The sequence below is a fragment of the Phytophthora sojae genome (assembly GCF_000149755.1).
Source record: "Phytophthora sojae unplaced genomic scaffold PHYSOscaffold_2, whole genome shotgun sequence".
Lineage (NCBI taxonomy): Eukaryota > Oomycota > Peronosporomycetes > Peronosporales > Peronosporaceae > Phytophthora > Phytophthora sojae.
In genome coordinates this window covers 5424635-5442925 of record NW_009258116.1, presented here as the reverse complement: position 1 = coordinate 5442925, position 18291 = coordinate 5424635, and the positions used below count along the sequence as shown (strand labels likewise).

General features: G+C 55.2%; 10 protein-coding genes across 10 annotated transcripts; 2 read left to right on the top strand and 8 right to left on the bottom strand.

Moving 5' to 3' along the window:
* Window positions 1-437: 437 nt before the first annotated feature.
* On the bottom strand, window positions 438-1391 carry PHYSODRAFT_252108 (hypothetical protein; the record flags this gene model as incomplete). Its single annotated transcript, XM_009521500.1, has 4 exons — window positions 438-863; window positions 941-1045; window positions 1118-1199; window positions 1258-1391. The coding sequence occupies 4 exons, from the start codon at window positions 1389-1391 to the stop codon at window positions 438-440; spliced, it is 747 nt and encodes a 248-aa protein (XP_009519795.1).
* Window positions 1392-2053: 662 nt separating this feature from the next.
* PHYSODRAFT_483182 (hypothetical protein) lies at window positions 2054-2689 on the bottom strand (the record flags this gene model as incomplete). The annotated part of the gene is made up of 1 exon (XM_009521499.1): window positions 2054-2689. A coding segment is annotated over one exon (636 nt), but the record flags the coding sequence as incomplete, so codon positions are not given.
* An 847-nt stretch (window positions 2690-3536) lies between these two features.
* On the bottom strand, window positions 3537-4376 carry PHYSODRAFT_481617 (hypothetical protein; the record flags this gene model as incomplete). Its single annotated transcript, XM_009521498.1, is given in 3 exon segments — window positions 3537-3993; window positions 4009-4163; window positions 4299-4376. Coding segments are annotated over 3 exon segments (690 nt in total), but the record flags the coding sequence as incomplete, so codon positions are not given.
* Window positions 4377-5445: 1069 nt separating this feature from the next.
* Window positions 5446-7176, bottom strand: PHYSODRAFT_539611 (hypothetical protein). Its single transcript, XM_009521497.1, has 2 exons — window positions 6883-7176; window positions 5446-6813 (listed from the first exon to the last, which is right to left on the bottom strand). Exon 2 carries the CDS (start codon window positions 6703-6705, stop codon window positions 5515-5517), a length of 1191 nt encoding a protein of 396 aa, XP_009519792.1. The 5' UTR covers window positions 6706-6813; window positions 6883-7176; the 3' UTR covers window positions 5446-5514.
* Window positions 7177-8289: 1113 nt separating this feature from the next.
* On the top strand, window positions 8290-10221 carry PHYSODRAFT_311457 (hypothetical protein; the record flags this gene model as incomplete). Its single annotated transcript, XM_009521496.1, has 3 exons — window positions 8290-8624; window positions 8724-9884; window positions 10164-10221. 3 exons carry the CDS (start codon window positions 8290-8292, stop codon window positions 10219-10221), a joined length of 1554 nt encoding a protein of 517 aa, XP_009519791.1.
* Window positions 10222-10716: 495 nt separating this feature from the next.
* PHYSODRAFT_325616 (hypothetical protein) lies at window positions 10717-11282 on the bottom strand (the record flags this gene model as incomplete). The annotated part of the gene is made up of 2 exons (XM_009521495.1): window positions 10717-11117; window positions 11222-11282. 2 exons carry the CDS (start codon window positions 11280-11282, stop codon window positions 10717-10719), a joined length of 462 nt encoding a protein of 153 aa, XP_009519790.1.
* Window positions 11283-11477: 195 nt separating this feature from the next.
* On the bottom strand, window positions 11478-12782 carry PHYSODRAFT_481930 (hypothetical protein; the record flags this gene model as incomplete). The annotated part of the gene is made up of 3 exons (XM_009521494.1): window positions 11478-11951; window positions 12024-12404; window positions 12498-12782. The coding sequence occupies 3 exons, from the start codon at window positions 12780-12782 to the stop codon at window positions 11478-11480; spliced, it is 1140 nt and encodes a 379-aa protein (XP_009519789.1).
* A 736-nt stretch (window positions 12783-13518) lies between these two features.
* Window positions 13519-15077, top strand: PHYSODRAFT_554654 (hypothetical protein). The gene is made up of 4 exons (XM_009521493.1): window positions 13519-13631; window positions 13772-13944; window positions 14020-14417; window positions 14491-15077. Exons 1-4 carry the CDS (start codon window positions 13546-13548, stop codon window positions 14983-14985), a joined length of 1152 nt encoding a protein of 383 aa, XP_009519788.1. The 5' UTR covers window positions 13519-13545; the 3' UTR covers window positions 14986-15077.
* A 299-nt stretch (window positions 15078-15376) lies between these two features.
* On the bottom strand, window positions 15377-16247 carry PHYSODRAFT_325613 (hypothetical protein; the record flags this gene model as incomplete). The annotated part of the gene is made up of 5 exons (XM_009521492.1): window positions 15377-15460; window positions 15534-15740; window positions 15799-15873; window positions 15948-16037; window positions 16146-16247. 5 exons carry the CDS (start codon window positions 16245-16247, stop codon window positions 15377-15379), a joined length of 558 nt encoding a protein of 185 aa, XP_009519787.1.
* A 1406-nt stretch (window positions 16248-17653) lies between these two features.
* PHYSODRAFT_296556 (hypothetical protein) lies at window positions 17654-18064 on the bottom strand (the record flags this gene model as incomplete). The annotated part of the gene is made up of 1 exon (XM_009521491.1): window positions 17654-18064. The coding sequence occupies one exon, from the start codon at window positions 18062-18064 to the stop codon at window positions 17654-17656; it is 411 nt and encodes a 136-aa protein (XP_009519786.1).
* Between the last annotated feature and the right edge of the window lie 227 nt (window positions 18065-18291).

The window sequence follows — 18291 nt, the reverse complement described above, 5'->3', positions numbered from 1 at the left end:
TCTGCTAGTCGTCTGCTAGTCGTCGCAACTTCACGTGCATTGGGTCCGGAGCGACCCCACGTCGACTTTACAGTTGTATTTTTTTTCTTCTTTGTTTTTTTTAATATATTTTGAGATCTCATATTTTACGCATCTAGGCGTACATATTATTCGTCGCTCGATTGAATACGTCCGGTGTTTGGAATGCAAGATTCAGCGTTTGGATCAACTTCTACCATTGCCACCGGAAGACGCTAACCAAAACTACTTGGTAATGTCCATTTTAACTTAAACGACCCGTGCTAGTTGTTGAAAGCTGTCCGCGCTGCACCTCAATCGGCAAATTTCGACAGGGTCAAACTGGCACCCACACGCGTGGGAGACTTGGTGAGGATGACATCGATTATGTCGTCCTTATCGAAGCGAATAGTACACCCCAGCGAAGCACTCGCGTTCACCTATTCGCCACCACCACACGGAACTTGGCTGCATTGGATCCTGCCGCTGTTTTTACGCAGATCCACGATTCCCCCATCCGATTGCGGACGTAAATGCACCTTCAGGTTCAAAATGTACCACCCAGGGACGAGAATGCGTATTCCTTCTCGCTCGTTCGTGAACTCGAAATGTTCGAGCTTATTGTCGTTCCAGATGATCAGGCCTTTGTCATTCAGCATCTTCACGTTGCTTGACGCAACATACAGGTGCACCACCTCTTTGGGGGTTTTCGCCAACTTGTCTTCCGCTTCCTGGAGTTTAATCTCCGTCGCAGCCGCTTGTTCTTGCACGCAACAAAGCTTCGACTCCGTCCTCGCCAATCGCTCTTCCGCATCACGGAGTTTAGCCTCCACGATGTCAATGCGGTCCAGCGAAACAGGCTTCAGCTGGAATAGGTACTTCGCAGTCCACGCCGATTCAAGGGCTCGAATTTCACCAACAACTCGAGCGTCAGCTCGCCTACCACATGCTCAATCAAGTTGCGTCGAATCTTCGCCTTGTCGGCATCCGCGACGGCTTTGCGCTGATTAGCTTCGCCCATCAGATATACCAGCGTGTCCTTGAAAAGCTGTTGCCAATGCACAACAACGAATGTAAGTGTGATAATTTGCCCCAGAGAATCTACAGATCTCTCCCTTACCGAGACGTAGTCCACCATAGAGGCGCCCGGAATGCTGTTCATTCCCGTCACATAGTCCTTCGCGTCCAGATAGCTTGTGCGCCTAATAACAACAACATTAGTATCGCTCGGGAGATACGGATAACTTTATCCTTACGCACCACTGCTTCTTGGACTGCAGGTTCTCCAGCCAAATGCTGATCTTCTCTGCCTTGGACGAGATCACAAACCGATATGTCGGCGCCGGCGGCGAATCGAACGCTGTGTAGCCACTCGCCAGCTCGACTGCTGTCATGGTTGATGGTTGCCATGTCCTGCGAGATGCAAATCCAAAAGTGAGGTCAGATCTCACCCAAGCGGTAGTCAAAATCTACCACGAACTTGTCCGAGACATGCTCAACTCAACTGTATCGTTGAACTTTGGCAACTTGATACGGCCACCCGTTAGCCGAGCGAACAACTTTCCCGGGGCTTGCTGCACAGTTTAAGTTAGCGGCCCAGTATTCCTGCACTTAATTAGGCGCGTCAGAACATATTTTTTTCATCTCGGGCGAAAGCGTTGACAAGGTGTTTCTCCATGTTCTTCATCCATTCCGCTTGTTCACCCTAGTTCATGTTGTCTAGGGCACTCTATGTAGAGGCCTCCGCCGACTCCGATCAGCTTCGTCGACAGCTCCTTTTCTGGGTTCAGGTCACGGATTTTGGTCGGAGGTGATGCACACCTCCCTCGCAACTCGCCACAACAGCAATTGTCTGCTGCAGAGTCGGCGTGGCCAGATAGGGTAGAAGTCACGGCGGGGACGACCGACATAGTCTTCATCGGCCTCTTCGTATGCTGGTCATTGCTTTGATATCGAAGTGAGAAAGTATGCGATCATTAATTTTCGGTGACTGCGAAAAGGTAGCTGTCGTATTGACGCGAACTAAAGAAATGCAGACTGCCAAGCAATGTCCGTGTCATAGGATGGTTTCAGTGATAAGATCGGCCAGTCTTCGTCTTTTCAAAGCGCTTGTTTCGTTGACGAAGCGACTACGCACCCAGTAGACGCCATCGCTCGATGGGCTCGCGTCCTCGTTCAAAACCTCCGTAATGAACTGGAAGCCGTCCCCTGGGCATTGTAGAGATAGCGTGGCGATTCTCGAGTTCGCTGTAAACCACAAGAAATACCACGTCTCGTTTAGATCCGTCAGAAGTCCTATCGGGGCTCGCCGCTTGTCGCTCTTCAAGTCTGCCGCAATTAACTCCAGGAGCGTCTCACGCCGAAGTCGCTCCAAATTTGAGGCAATATCCTTCTTCACCTCAATGACAAAGTGAAGGCCTGCGAACTCCTCGTGATACTGGTGCGCCACTCGGTCGACAATCACCATATCAGCCGTCCCTGTCAAGGCAAAATCCATCCGGTACGTATCGTCAACCGAGAGCAGATTTTCCTTGTCGGCGGTGTCCTCCAGAAAGAATCGCTGTTTCCCATCGCGCACAAACGCGCTAGCTAAATGCTCCTTCACGTACTCCATGCATTCACGCCGCTCGTCAGGCGTGACGGTGATACTGTCACTCCAAGTGAAGCCATTCACAGAGTCATCCAGCTCTTCTTCGACCTCAATCAACTCTAAGATTCTTTCAGCTCCTCCAATACCTCTGGAGGAAAGTCCGCGATGGGATACGTGTTACGGTACTCTTTGATGGTCCTGTGTTGTTCCTGAACCAGCATCTGCAGGTGCTCCCTCAGAGCGGGGAGCTGGCGAGCCTGAGGGGCGACCACAATCACGTGGACGAACCCGTTGCCCACAGCGCAGTCCTCGTCGCTTGGTTGAATGAAGTCAGTATCACTCAGCCCAGCGTGCTCGAGCGACAACTGTGGATCTTGAGGAAGTTGAGTTAGAGCTTGGCCCTCGTATTCAAGCCCCAAAGGTGTGATCGTGATCTTCTGCATCTCGTTGTATGTCAGCCACTTCCCTCCGAGCCTCGTCAGATACAACTCCAGGTCCTCGGCGTTGCACCAGACCAAGTCTTCGTATTCGGCCTTGACCGCTTTCTTCAGGGTGAGCAGCGGCTCGGGCGTCTTCATCTTGACGTATCTCGGGGTAAACAGGCTCAGCGTGAGCGCGTAGAATACCTCCACCATCTTTCGGGAGCAGATTCCTGTGTGGATGAGAGGGCAAACTGGAGTCCACGGTAGGCGATAGACGGTTTTGTACTATGCAAAATATTGTCTATATATTGTTGAACTCAAGAAGTGGGGACTATGAAATTTTACGTACATAGTGCCGATTCTCGACTTTAAAAAAACAATGATAATTTATCCAATCTGCATTTTTAGTGTGCGCGATAAGAAAAATAAGGCTTGATTGACTGCGGTGGTTTACTACCGAACTAGATGGCGGCATATTCACCCTTTCGCCTAAAATCTGAGGCTTGAATGGTGTTTGTCAAACCAGTTCACGACCTCGACATGTCCCTCTCGAACTCGTAAGCATCAACTGTCCCGCCCTCCGTGCGGTTCTCAATCAAGAATTTAATCACGTCCAGGTGTCCACCTGCCGCAGCCCCATCGACGGCAAATGTAGTGCAGCCTTCAGTGCAATTGTAGTGCAACCACTTTACCATTTCAAAATCCCCCTTGCCGGCCGCGCTGTCCATAGCCACCACAGTGCACCCCTCCGTCCGAAACTCGTGCAGCCATTGCACGACATCAAGGTGGCCATTATTCGCAGCCGCGTTCATTGCTGCTACTGTGCAACCTTCTGAGCAATTATTGTGGAGCCATTTGATCATTTCTAGCCGCCCATCCTTCGCAGCCCAATCCACCGGCTTCGTGCTGCAGCCCTCGCTCCGATTCGTGTGAATCCACTGCACAACCTCAACATGTCCTTGCTCTGCTGCTAGCTCCATGGCTCTAGTAGAAGCTTACATACCGCTATAGTGTTCGTGTAACCAACGTAAAATCTCCAAATTTCCTGCTTCTGCTGGAAGCACAACTGCCATGGGAGAACAACCTCCTCTCCGGTTATCATTCAACCACTGCAAGAGCTCCAGATTTCCGCTTTGTGCAGCCCAATCCATTGCCTCCGCCCTAACAAAATACGAGCCCCCATATCTCCACTGAAGAAACCTCTCTCGTCGATTGACTGAATTCTTTTCCACATACTCTTGCCAGTGATGAAAAGCATTCGCTGCGTTCAAGCTACTGTTTGTAAACACAATTTCAGGTGGGCCATCACAAAGATTCGCGTTCTGGTGTAGCCATATTACCACGTCGAGCTGGCCTCCAACTGCAGCAGGACCCAAGGACCACGTGCTGTCCGGAAATGTAGCCACGAGCCATCGAACGGTCTCGAGGTCGCCCCGTTCGGCGGCAACATTGAACGCTTCTTGCTCCACCCAAACCTCCTCGTGATGAAATACAGTCGGCTGACTATCCCAAAATCAACTTTAAAAGTGGTAGATCCCTCGTAAGAGCGCCTGGTAGTGTCAATGTGTTGCTAAAATCTGCATACTCGTCGATGCTCCACTTCCCGCGGTCCAAAGCTTGGATGCACGGCTGGCTCCGACACACAAAGTTCACCGTCGTCATCAACTCCAGCTTATTCTTCACTACGGTTCTTTGGGCATGAACGACCCGGTTGGGTTGAGTAAATGATAGAAATATTGAGACAAAACAAAAACCGAAAAGAAAGATGGTTAAGATTGACTACCCACCTCACGCATAAATTGATAGCAGCGAGAAACGCATGAGACATTGAAACGTGTGTCACTGTGACTGCAAGAATTGCAATAGCCGCTTTTTAAATCCGCAATTTTGATCATCGTCGACCCCCACAAACGGCGAAAAAACCTGGATTTAGTAATATGTATAATGGCTATTAATAGAAGGTAGGATCAGTCGTGCGATCTTGTCCGGGACAAAGACGATCAGCATTTGGCTGGGGAATGTTCAGCTGAGACGAATGGTGCTGAAGGGAAATACAACGAACGTGTTCAAGAAGTGATGCATCTGGGCACCGTGTCGAGCAACTAAATCACAAGGGCTAATTATTCGGAACACAAGAATTGTGAGAGAAACGAAATACACTGCTTGTGGACGTAAATTCACGGGAGATTCAAGATGTACCACCTGAACAACTCGCATACGATGGAAATGAGGGTATTCATCTCCATCATATACGAGTGTTTTCATCTCTGGGGTACATTATCCGCTTCGAGGGGATATAGTGAATGAATACCAGCCTACCTTGTTCTGTTTTGTTGAGTCAGAGTAACGTCGGGCACGCGCCCATGACAATGGCGAGGACATGTGCCGAACGTTTTGCTGTTAATTCTTGCGAAGGTAGGTACTGTACGCACACTTAGCCATACAAGTTTTACTGTATTTTGCTTTATACATCCCCACGGCCTCGCTGTTCAATTGCAAGCCGCGCTACCCGCTTTCCTCAATGCAGACATCACAAGGAGGACGAGGACGCTCAGATACTGAATATGTCGAACATCCGACATAAGAAGACGAAGGCCTTGCTCCTAAATCCATTGCCCTCATCGTATCAACGAGCCGCGCGGCAGGCTTCCTCGACTCGTCTCGGTAGCTGATGATGCTCGATGCTAGATGGTGAGGGGGGACGAAAAGCGTTGTCGACGCTGCCGCTGCTACTGCTGCAGCGGTAGCGGCTCCCCCCTGTGCATTCGAGCCGAAGTCAAAGCCCGGGTGCTGTAAGTAAGGCTGGTGCCTTGCGTAGTTATGAGACGCCAGAGACGTATTCGTTGCAAGCCGCGGCGGAGGCCAATCGTCGATGATATGGCGAATCGAGTTCTCATTCCGCGACTGGAACCGAGTAAGCAGGTTCCGGGCCCCCTCCACCGAGATGTCCGGCAGCTTGCGCAGCGCCGCCGCCTCCACCAGCCGCATCAGCTCGTCGAACGTCATCAACACGCCCAGCTCCGCGCGGGCCACCACCACGCGCATGATGCCGGCCTCGTCGCTCGGGTGGAAGTATCCGTTGCTGCCTTTGGCCTGTCCGCCCTGTGCACGCTTCTTGACGCGCCGATGCAGAGCCGCGAAGTGCACGCCGTACAGCTTGGCGGCCGCGCGCAGACTCATGCCCTGCTGCTCCACGGCCGCGATGGCCTTCTCCCACGTCTCGGCCGGTACCGTGTGGCTCAGCTTGTATCCCCGCTTGTCGTTCGACGAGGACGCGTTCGAGACGGAGTCCTGCGTGTCGTCGGCGCTGTTGCTCATCATACTGGCGCTGTGTCGAATGTGCGGCGGGATCGCGTTCATGCTTGGTCGGACGTTGCTTGCGTCGTCGCCCCGCGGACTGTTACTAGGCCCCGTCGTTGTGCCATTCTCACTGTCCATGCTGCCTCTGCTCCAGTCGGACCGCATCTCATCTTGATCGTGCTCTGCTGCTGCTGCAAGCTCCCTCAAAGGCCACGCATCCGTCGCTCGACGACGGTCGTCCACGACCATGGCGCGGCGCTGTTGCTGCTGCAGCATTTGGCGGTGACGCTGGCTGAAGCTGTGCTGGAGCTGCACCACTCTCTTCCTCTCGTCGTCACACGTCGGGAGGGGGCCAGTCGGAGACGGAGACAAAGAAGACGATGAAGTATCATGCATGTCTTCGTGATAATTCTCCTCGCTGGTGCTCCTCTCCTTCTCGTCGTCGCTGCTGTTTCCGCTACTCTGGCTCGCGTCAGCCACATCAACAACAGTACCGCTGTTACGCTTGCCATTGCCTGTGTTGACGCTGACGCTGTGACTGTCTTGTCCTGCAGCTATTGGCCGAGGCGTGACCCGTTGCGGCTCCTCTTGGCGCTCAGGCAGCCTGAAGACTCCGTGGCCGCCGCTGGGCGCCGCCGCGCCGAACGTGAAGCTGCTGAACTGCACGAAGCCGTGCACGCGCTTGAACTCGAGCACCCAGCGCGACGGCGGGAAGTCCGGCGGGATGGCCACGCTGCCGCCCTGGCTGGCCACGGCGCGCACTGCGAGGCGCACATCGTCGGACGTGACGCGCTTGTGGCGCTGCTGCTGCTCGCGCAGCACGCGCAGGACCTCCTTCTCTCCGGCCTCGCTCAGGTAGCGGCGCACGGGGACGGGGGCGCCGGCCGACGACGCGTGGAGGCGGCGGGGGTCCGTCATGGACAGCGGCGGATTGCGGAGCGACGGTTAGATGATGAAAACTCGTCTTGCTCTGTATTGTGTGCGCCACACCGGAATTCGGTGGTCGTATATGCCGGACCGAAGTAGGACGGTCCGACATAAACGTGCGGATCCATTGCATCCTTACACCTTTACTTGGGGATCTCCGGCACGCAGCTTTTAGCGTCAGAGTGGCAGAAGCTCAAGCCAGCCGACTGCAGCAACACGTCTGGACCCGCGAGGAGATCTCGGCGTCCTTCCTTGGGCGGAGCTCTAGCCGCTGAACGGTACGTAGCCGGCCTTCCTAACCCCCGAAATGAGTCAACACCTATACGTTGTGAACAGTGCTGTTGTGTGTGGTGCAACGCGACAAGAGTGTATACGACGCCAACGGGGACTCACCCAGGCAACAACAACAGCAGACCCGCAAAAATAACAGCAGCGCCAACAAGCAGCTGCAGTCGTTGTGCGTGCGTTCCCCCCGAGTGCCATGCGCCTCGCTCGCGAAGGCCAGGCAAGCCATCGCAGCCAGCCAGCTCTCTCCAGCGCTGCGACCGCTCGATCGCATGTGGGTTGTCGCCGACGAACAGCGCCGAATTCGAAAGATTTGAAACTGACCAGTGGCCTGTGTGTGAGCGCCAGTCAGGGGTTTTCGACGACGACAGCGACGTGCCTATAAGCTGGTGCAACATGGCGCAATCGGTGCTGCGCATGTACCCAGCAGTGCACCAAGCAAGGCGAAGCGCGCTTCACGGGCAGCAAGGCATTTGGGCATTGCTCGTGTTCTGCAGCCATTCGTGATCGCGAAAAAGCTCCGTTTTTGTTCCTCTGTCTCATAGATACGCAACCGCAGTCATTTGTGCCCAGTATGGCAGATGTACAAAGTTAAAGGCAAACTTTTTCAAATATCGGAATCGAAAAGTCGAGCAAAATCCGACTTTTTCAGAAAGAATTTGTTTTCTGTCATTTCAGAACAGGAGCAGTGGTCGACTTGCTGGTCGAGCTCGACTTGCGACGTCAGCTGTCGATACTTGCAGTGCCAGCAGCTTCAAGCCGCAGCCCATGGAGCTGCAGCGGCACGGCCTGACCTCCGCGGCGCCAGGCGCCAGTGTGCACCGCTATCTGAACGAGGCCGGAGAGAAGGAGGTCCTGCGCGTGCTGCGCGAGCAGCATCAGCGCCACAAGCGCGTCACGTCCGACGATGTGCGCCTCGCCGCGCGCGCCGTGGCCAGCCAGGGCGGCAGCGTGGCCATCCCGCCGGACTTCCCGCCGTCGCGCTGGGTGCTCGAGTTCAAGCGCGTGCACGGCTTCGTGCAGTTCAACAGCTTCACGTTCGGCGCGGCGGCGCCCAGCGGCGGCCACGGGGTCTTCCGGCTGCCGGAGCGCCTCGACCTGGCGCCTGTACGAGAGTCGCCTCGACCTTCAGCGACAGCAGCCAGTCAGCCAGCTGCGCACAGCAGCAACAATCCCGCAATCAATGGCAACGGCAGCAGCAGCAGCGCAGGGCCAATGCTGGTCTCGAGCAGCAGCCAGAGCAGCGGTATCAGCAGCGATGGCGACAAGGAGAAAACCCAAAGCATCCACGGGGCACCGTCCGAACTCCGCAGCGACGCCATGCACGACGATCCCCCTCCTCCCTATGCACCCAGTTCTCCGCCGGCGTTTGACGACGAGAGCCAAAGGGCGACGCAGCTCCAGCGCAGCTCCAGTCAGCGTCACCGCCAAATGCTGCAGCAGCAACAGCGCCGCGCCATGGTCGTGGACGACCGTCGTCGAGCGACGGATGCGTGGCCTTTGAGGGAGCTTGCAGCAGCAGCAGCAGAGCACGATCAAGATGAGATGCGGTCCGACTGGAGCAGAGGCAGCATGGACAGCGAGAATGGCACAACGACGGGGCCTAGTAACAGTCCGCGGGGCGACGACGCAAGCAACGTCCGACCAAGCATGAACGCGATCCCGCCGCACATTCGACACAGCGTCAGTATGATGAGCAACAGCGCCGACGACACGCAGGACTCCGTCTCGAACGCGTCCTCGTCGAACGACAAGCGGGGATACAAGCTGAGCCACACGGTACCGGCCGAGACGTGGGAGAAGGCCATCGCGGCCGTGGAGCAGCAGGGCATGAGTCTGCGCGCGGCCGCCAAGCTGTACGGCGTGCACTTCGCGGCTCTGCATCGGCGCGTCAAGAAGCGTGCACAGGGCGGACAGGCCAAAGGCAGCAATGGATACTTCCACCCGAGCGACGAGGCCGGCATCATGCGCGTGGTGGTGGCCCGCGCGGAGCTGGGCGTGTTGATGACGTTCGACGAGCTGATGCGGCTGGTGGAGGCGGCGGCGCTGCGCAAGCTGCCGGACATCTCGGTGGACTCTGCTCGCAAGCTTTTGACCCGGTTCCAGTCGCGCACCGAGAACTCAATCCGGCACATTATTGTAGACTGGCCTCCCCCACGCCCAGCAGGTCCAGGTGAAAGTGGGAGTCAGCAGCATCAGCCGTACCTGGAACACCCAGGCTTTGACTTCGGGCCGAAGGCTCCAGTCATTCTCCGCTCGAGGTCGGCAGGGGCCGCAAGCAATAGCACAGTGACTGCAGCTGCGATGGCGGCTGCTGCACAGAAGTCACTATTCGTGCCACCCAGTCGACTGGGTGCTCCGCCGTCAAGACTTGGCGGTCAGAGCAGTGGGCCGGTGGGAAGCAACGGCGCGTTGTTGAATGATCGGATGTATTTCGAGGGGCCTCGGGCGCGCTCGGAGGGGGACAGCGACGCCGTGATGGTTGTATAACGCGTGGGGGTGGAATTTATGGCGTGTATCGAATCGAATGAATTTGAGAAGGACACTATAGGTTAGGTCGGTCCTCGAAGTCGGACGGTGAATATGATGAGCGTGTTCTGGCTCAATTAGTACTCCGCAGATTCGACGAACGACTCGCACAGACATACATTAATCGACCAGGTCCCAAACGCCGCTCCCAATGAGGAGAGCCAATCATAAGTGAGATTCCAAATGACTTCAACAAAGTATGGACTGGTTTATCGGCTCCAAAGCCAAGAAAAAACCTTAAGGTTTTATTTTTGGCCGGCTGCGCAGCCTTCTCCGCCTTCACACTTTCCGCCCCGCATCTCCAACACGACAGCGCGCTCCGAGCGTGCCGCACGCCTCCCCCGCCGACCACCCCAGACCCGAGTGCCCCCAGGCGCGCCCCACGCGCCCCACGCAAGGACCCGTCGAAAGCAGCTACAAAACCCGGCAGGGCGGGTGTTGTGCTGCCGGTTTTGGTAGCTGTCGGCCAAGCACGAGGTCGTGCGCGCTCGCTGACGGTATGTGAGCGTTTTTCTATTGTGTACGACTTTGTATCGGGACTGACGGGAATCCATGCGCTGTGCTTAAGTTGTGGGATGGCGATGACGTGTGCATTTGCGCCTTGAATTCGATTATCCATGTTGTATGAATAGGAATGTATTAAGAGTTAATACAAGCTGCGTGATCCTACGACTCCAAGTCTTTTTGCTTCCATTGGTGACTAGCTGGTGTGCAGCGGTCGACGATGCCACCGTTCGCTTTGCGGGTGATAAATGCTGAGCAGAGCGCGTCGTACGCAGAGCGGTGGTCAGCGCGCAGCTTTCTCCAGCGCTTCCGTAGCGACCCCGCGGTTTTGGATCGGCCTTTACCGTCGATACTCCCAAGCGCAGCGTTGACCTTCTTGTCCAAGTCTTCCGCTAGCGTCCAGACACGCTGCTTCCACAGCCGATACGCGACGCCGTCCCGGTCCAGTGGCGCCGTTGGTACGTCTACCTCTCGCCCTGCTGCTATGATCATGACGTTGACGCCTGCCTTGAGGTCAGCGCGAACAAACTGTTGTTTCTTTGGGTTGCCGTGTGCCACAGCTCCTGTGTGTACCAGTTGTAGAAGCAGCCAGCAAGAGAGTGCGCTTCAACGACGGTGTCAGTGCTCGCCTGCGGGGCCTGGCCAGCACAGCGACAAGGAGCAGGACCGTCAGCGCTGGTGGCCTTGCTCTCGTGGGCCGCGACGAGCTTCTGAAGTGTGCGCTGCATTGCTGCGATGGACGATAGCATCTGGGTGACGGCTGCGGCAAGTATGGTGGTGTTTCCATTGCTGCGTTCACCCAGCTGTCCGAAGTTCTCCGTTTGCCAAGCCGTGCGAAGCTGCTGACCCCAACCAATGCACGTGTCCAGCGAGAGCCGAGCTCCCAGCGCTACGTTGGTTGCGTCCAGAGCTTCGTGGAAGCGTTACAGGTAATGCGATGTGAAGCCTGTGGCAGCCTGCTCCTGCTGGACTGCCGTCGCGACGTCGTCAAGATGGATGAGCAGGGACGCAAGCGCCGCATCCAGGACTAAGGCGTCAACGTTGAGCGTGGTGTCCGTGAAGCCGCTGACGTTCTTGAAGAGCTGGCCGCGCAGGGTTAGCAGCTGGGCGTACTCGAGCGCAGGAAGAAGCTCGCTCAAGGTGGCAATCGTGGGCGTGACGCATGGCAGGTGCGGGTCTCGGTATCCAGCGAGGACTTTGCCGACACTCTGGTCCTCGCGTGTCGTGGTACCCACGTACGCGAACGCCTTCGTGAGCGAGTCTAGCAGCCAAGCTCCCCGGGTCGAGATCCACTGGATCGCAAGCTGCGGTGAGGCGTTTGCATACGCTGCGGAGCCGCGGCGCAAGGAGTGGCTGCTCAGCCCTGCGGTGAGCGTCGGGGGCAGCGGGGCAGAGGCCTGGGCTTGGCGCTCGCAGACCATGGTGATGACGTCGTTAATATACTTGGACACGTTGGGCCTTCCTCTCACGCGCTTTGTTGGTGGCTCGTTCCTTGGTTCAGATTTCTCTTCAAGGTTCTCCCAGTAGAGTATAGCTTCGTCTTGGCTGTAGGTCTTCTCCCCTGGCAAATCCGATGCCGCCGCGTGCGGCACTAGCGGGAACACATAGCTGGAAGGCTCCGACGCTCCGACGAACAGCATTCCGAGGCCGTGCAGCATACACTGCTCCCAGTGAGTCGCGGCCTTGTAAATTGAGATGCCTTGAACCACCGAAGTCTTGATTCGAGCTAGATGCAGAAAGAGCTCCCCCGATGCCGCCATAGATAGCTGGCTCTTCCTAGCAAAACAGGTATCGATCGCTCGACCAAACGTGTGCCACATTAACGTTAGTACAGCAGCGTCATGTAAGCTCTTATAACCTGAGCCAACCCCCTTAATCGCAGTTTCCTGCACCAGAACACGCAAGTCGCCGAGCGTGCAGCCTGGAGCTTCACCAGTCTGCACGCCAGCTAGCAAATTTCGCTCCTCAATAGTTGAACCCATTTTGTCGCGTATTTTCGCAATTCGCTTGCTGTCTGACAAGTACAGAGGGTACCGCTCTCGGAGCAGGTTCACAACTTGGGACATATAGCCCACAGCAGTAGCCTTAGCAAGACGGCCTCCTCGAGCACTTGGCTTAGTTTGCAAGAAAATGGAGAAGGCGGTTAGCAAAGAGTAAAAGTTTTGACTTGGTAGAGCATCAGGAATAGACAGCGACTTCGCACTACTAGCAATTGACTCCTCATTCATGTTAGCAAGAGCTAAGAATTCGCTGAAGCACTTCATCGCCGCTGCCTCCTGCCCTGCTGTCCCTTGCGGGATGTCAAGCCCTCTCGGCGCTCGCTGCATCTTTTCAAATGGGAGAGGAGAGAAAGCAGACGAGTCACAGCCACCAACGATACAATCATGATTTGTATTGGGAATTTGCGGTCAAATATGAGTAATGCAACAATTACACTAAACTTTTGTATTGGATATTATTCTAGCAAGACTGTAAATTCCCAAAATAATTGGGAAAATGTTGGGATACACACGAATCGATCGTGATTGGCTAAATTCATTGAAGAACTTGTCCTGATTGGATAGATGCAATGACAGAGAAGCGCAAGGAATGCCAAGTTGGGAGAAAGCTTCCTTATCCTACAATAAAAGCAGTGCACCAATGTACAGTACCACCCACAGCCAAAAAGATGTCGTCCAGCCGGAAAACCCGTTGCCACAACCAGCACTGGCCCCAACCACTTGGTCTAGTCATAGTCGCTGTTAGCAAGCTCTGATATTGTAGCCGCCGCACGAGGCTAGACACAAGGCGCGCTACCTTCGTCCCCATGAGCTAGGCCCTCCAACAAGCCCTCCTTGAAGTTATGACCTATCAAACAGCATATATAAATCCTCGTGTTCGTATATCCTATCCTTAAGGATATCGTATCCATTTCCACAGGTTTCCGAGCCTCCCTCTTCATCGCAAGGATCCAATTCCCCAACAGCGCCGAGGAGCAGAACGACGGACACGATGACGGACTTCATCGCCACGGAGCAGGCCGCGTACCCGGACATCGCGCAGCGCTACCAGAGGCTCAAGGACCTGCACGTGCGCAAGTACGTCCTAGTCAGTCTTCGCTCTCTCCCTCTCTGTATCCTCCGCCTCCTCGCGCTGCCATCCGCCCATTGAGAGATGCCAAAGATTTTCCATCCTGTTTTTATAGATCGATTAACTTTTTTATTATTATTTCTCGCAGGCTGTACCATGAACTCACCGGCGAGCTCGAGGCCTTCGTGCGCGACCCCGCGTGCCACAAGTACCCGCTGAACCTGCCCAAGCTGTACCAGGAGTTCATCCGCAGCTTCCAGGACAAGCTCAACCAGATCCGCCTCGTCGTCATCTGCACGGAGATCAGCACGCAGTTCGCAGGTTATTTTTTTATTTATTCTTTTTATTATTTTTACCTAGCAATGTAGCCATGTACTGACCTCATCGTGGCTTCAGATCCGGCCAAGGCGCAGGAGTTCATGGAGCAGCTGCTGGGCCAGCTCAGCACCAAGACGGCCCACGAGGCCGTGCTGCTGTGCAAGATGCAGATCGCGCAGCTCAAGTTCCGTCGCGGAGCCGAGTTCCTGGCTGAGGTGAAGGCCACGGTGGACGACGACAAGCAGCTGATCGAGAGCCTCGTGGGCGCGGAGCCCGTGGTGCACGCGTCCTACTACCGCGTGGCCTGCGACTACTACGGAGCTCTGGGGCCCGCCGACAAGTTCTACAAGAACGCGCTCATGTTCCTGGCCTACACGCAGTACGACGAGATGCGCCCCAACGAGCGCTTCGATTTGGCTGTGAACATCAGCATCGCTGCACTGACGGGCGACGGTGTCTTCAACTTTGGTGAAGTGGTAAGTCTGAGCTGCTTTGGAGCATAATTGGTTTATCTGATTAGCTGACGGTGGCATTATTTTTTTTTAATAGCTGGCGACCCCGATCCTGCGCGCGCTGGAAGGCACGGACAAACAGTGGCTCTCGGACCTCCTGCACGCGTTCAACAAGGGTGATATCGACCGCTTCAACGAGATTGTGGGACAGAACAGCAAGGAGTTCAACGCACAGCCGGCGCTCGTGAGCAAGCAGGAGTACGTGAAGGAGAAGGTGGCGCTGCTGGCGTTGATGGTTTTGGTGTTCCAGCGCCCGTCACACGAGCGTAACATCCCGTTCCACGAGATCGCCGAGGCTACGCGACTGCCGCTGGAGCAGGTGGAGTGGCTGGTGATGCGCGCGCTGTCGTGCAAGCTTATCAAGGGCTCTATTGATCAGGTCGACGGCATCGTACGGGTCACGTGGGTGCAGCCGCGCGTGCTCGACAACTCGCAGCTGCAGGAGCTCGTGACTCGTCTGGACGGCTGGGAGAAGAAGGTGAACTCGACTTTGCTGTACGTGGAGGAGCAGACCCCGGAGCTTTTCCAGTAGTCTGGCAACTATCCTGCTGCCCTTAGCATCAGTTCATGCAAGCAGAAGCAAGAACAGTAATGTTGATGGTGGTAACACGGTGATTATGCGATAGACGGCTCGATATTATTGACGTGTTTTGGCTTTGTGTATTGTACAAGTGCTTCTTGACAGGGCATTCCGCGGTCGTCGTTTTGATCTCTCAGTCTCTGAACATTGATGCTAGTCGTACCATTGGCACCTCTGCTTGCTGTGAATTACTGGCGACTGCATTGGCGCTTGGACTGTCATGGGACGTTGGAACCCCACAAGTCTTTGATTGGACTCGTCAGACCACCATGGAGTTCGATACAACTGCGATAGAACACAGCACTTCAGTAATGAAGGAAACTGGACAAGATATCAAAAGCTGCTAACGAACCGGGCTGGATCCTTGGACTGCTACCTTGAACGAGCTCCGGGAGACAGCGTTGTTCTTGATTTGCTCGGCAAGTTTCTGATAGTTCACAGAGAAGTATTGATACTGTCAAGCGCTTGGCGACAATGAGGTTACAGCCAAATTTACAAACCTCGCTGTGAGTTTCTGTGTGTCGCTTTATCTCCACTTCACGGGCTTCGTAGCTCCTGTCAAAACGCTCCTGCTCCTTCACGATAAGCTCGCGAGCAGCCAGTTCTTGCTTGCGTTGCTCTTTGGCAGTGAAGAGATGCCGCTCAATTTGATCTTGGTGCGATTTTTTCAAACTTTGCAGCGCCTGCTTCTTTTGCGCTGCTTGTAGCTACGATACAAGGAGTGAAGTTATTTGCTTGCAGGCAACCTAGAGTCCCTGGTCTTACGTTTTCTGCCTGTTGCTTGCTGAGTCTAATTTGCAGGTCCTTATGCGCCTTCGCCATCATTTTCTGCAAGTCCGTCTACCCGCATGAATCATACAAAGTTTATATCGCGTCAATTGTGAAGTTCCGTCACGGTCAGTACATATACGTACGTGGATTGTTTTCAACTCGTCATCGTCAACCTGACCGCGAAATTGCTGAAGACAAAACTCCAGAAGAGCTTCGCGTTGATCCTCAAACAACTACCAGTACAATGCAGACGTCAGCACTCTTAAATGGCAGCAAACCACATTAATTTCGCACCTGGATAGCTTCACGTATAGGCAACGAAGCTAGCCGGTCGAAGAAACTTTGCGAGGCGGCGGCAACACTTGCGCGTCGTCGAGTGACCTCCAGACGTCGGGCATATTGTTCACGTGCAGCTTCTCGTCGCTGGTGGAGAAGAGCAGCATCACTTTCGGTTCGCACATTTCAACAGAAGTGTCATAAGTGAGTGGTCAGTGCCCCATAACTCGAAGTTCTGCAATAACGAAGCCAATCGAAGTATACGTGAGGACATCTCGTGTCGAAGGGCGAGTACTGCTTGCCCCCGCTGGAAGTATCTTGCTTGACATTGCGGTGTTCGGGGTGTGTAGCGCTTCGACCGAGGAGGGTGGCTGCTCAGGATATACAAACGCTTTATCTGCGCTGTCTACGCCAGATCGCCGGGTAATTTTCAGGGGCGAGAGCAGTGATCCTTGCTCAGAAGGAGGCACTAATGCTACGCCGAGGTCCAAGTCGGTGAACGTGGCGCTTTTGGTGGAGTGAATGCTCGGCAAGGCCGGGAGACTTTTGGCACCACGGACAGTCCGACTCGAAAGCCCTGAACGCCTATCATTGGTGCCGTGAGAACTCGTGCAACAACAAGCAAGGTTATCTCTCTGGAAATACGTACGAGGATACTTTCTCGCCTTCGCAGCTCAAGAGCTGGGTCAACCGTCTGCGTCGAGGGTCGCCAATTACATGGGCCTTTGCACCTGACACCATCGCGTTCGACTCACTCAAGACAAATGCCAGCTTTGAGCTCTGCTAACAACGTCTTAGAATTCGACCAGGATCAGACTCGAGCAACGCAGTATTTTTAGGTGGTGAAGTTGACTTTACATTGCCACTCTAGGATTAATCTGTTAGCTACGCAGAAAGACCTCGTTGCAATACAAGTCGCACACTGCCTTTGGCAGCATCACGCGGTGCAGTCGCATTTCCTTCCAATGAAAAATGCTGGTGTAAGAGTTGGTTTGAGATTCCGCTGCTGTTCGCTTCGGTCGCCGGGCCAGGGGGAGAAAGTTGCACGTCTGCAAACTTAAACTCCCCGAACGACATGAAGCTGGTTGCAAGAAATCAGCGTTGGGGGTCCTTTGGAATAATCTGCCGGAGCTGCGTTCGCTGAGGCTTTCAGGATGGTTGAAAATAATCGTGTCGACTCCTTCGTTCGGAGTCCATCGGAATGAGATAGTGTGGGATGGATCCATGGGTGTGGCCGCGCCTCGCATCCCCAATTGAGGAATGCAAGCCACGACCACGCTGTCAGGTTCAGGAATGGTGGTTCTTGGATCACCTGCTCGGTCGCGTAGAGGCTGTGGCTTCGATCGCCAGCGCTGCGACCAACCAGATGATGTGTCGGTAGACGAAGATGGAGTGGAGCTCTGCATCGTTTCGTGGTGACAAGTAGAAGTTCTCGTCCAGTGGGTGGCTGCATCTTCACTTGTCTGCAATAGTCACCACTGTCTCCTTCTTGTGGTGTGTTCTGGTGCTGGAGAGTAGGCAAGACGGAGACGTTGGGTGACACCAAGTGAAGGCTGTCGACTCTGGAGTCGACTTAGCAGCCGGAGTAGCCGGCCCCGAGCTCTGGGGCCACGGGGGACAGCGGCGGCATGAAGAACACGGGCATGTGGTGGTCGATGGCCGGCTGTGCGGGGGCGGGGGCGTTCATGCTGGCGATGCGAGAGGCGAGCGTGGTGCCGTTGGCGGCCGTCAGCTCGGCCGACGGGGATCCGGACGAGTCGGTGCCGCAGAAGAAGAGGAACTGCGGGCGCTCGTTCGTGGAGCTGATGCGGCGGCTGCGACGTGCCTCGAAGGCGACGGCGTTCTCCACCGTCGTCATCTTCTCGAACTGCTCGAGCGAGATGACGCGGAAGCTGCCGGCGGTGCTGAGGCTCGAGGCCGGGCGCTTGGCGGTGGAGGACGCGGCGGAGCGACGGAAGAGGCCGCCCAGGCCGATGGCGCGCATGAATCCTCGCATGGTATCACTTAGTCTTTGTTTGGTGGTGTTCTTCTACGCTACAGCGGAGCGTGATTCGAGTCGGTGGAGTTCGAGTCGAATTGGGGAATGAATGAAGGATCGATGGGGGGTGGCTTGCTGCAGAGCAGTGCACAGTGCAGTGCAATGCTGGCAAGCGAGAATCCATGGGTAAGATAACCAGGCTGATGGCAGCCATGTGTGCTGCTGGTCCGGAA

Bases quoted from the DNA above. Each gene is read 5' to 3' on its own strand.
- PHYSODRAFT_539611 (XM_009521497.1), bottom strand. From the start codon at position 6,705: ATGCATGATACTTCATCGTCTTCTTTGTCTCCGTCTCCGACTGGCCCC.
- PHYSODRAFT_554654 (XM_009521493.1), top strand. From the start codon at position 13,546: ATGACGGACTTCATCGCCACGGAGCAGGCCGCGTACCCGGACATCGCG. The intron at 13,632-13,771 runs GTACGTCCTAGT...TATTTCTCGCAG, and splicing joins AAGGACCTGCACGTGCGCAA to GCTGTACCATGAACTCACCG. The intron at 13,945-14,019 runs GTTATTTTTTTA...TCGTGGCTTCAG, and splicing joins GATCAGCACGCAGTTCGCAG to ATCCGGCCAAGGCGCAGGAG.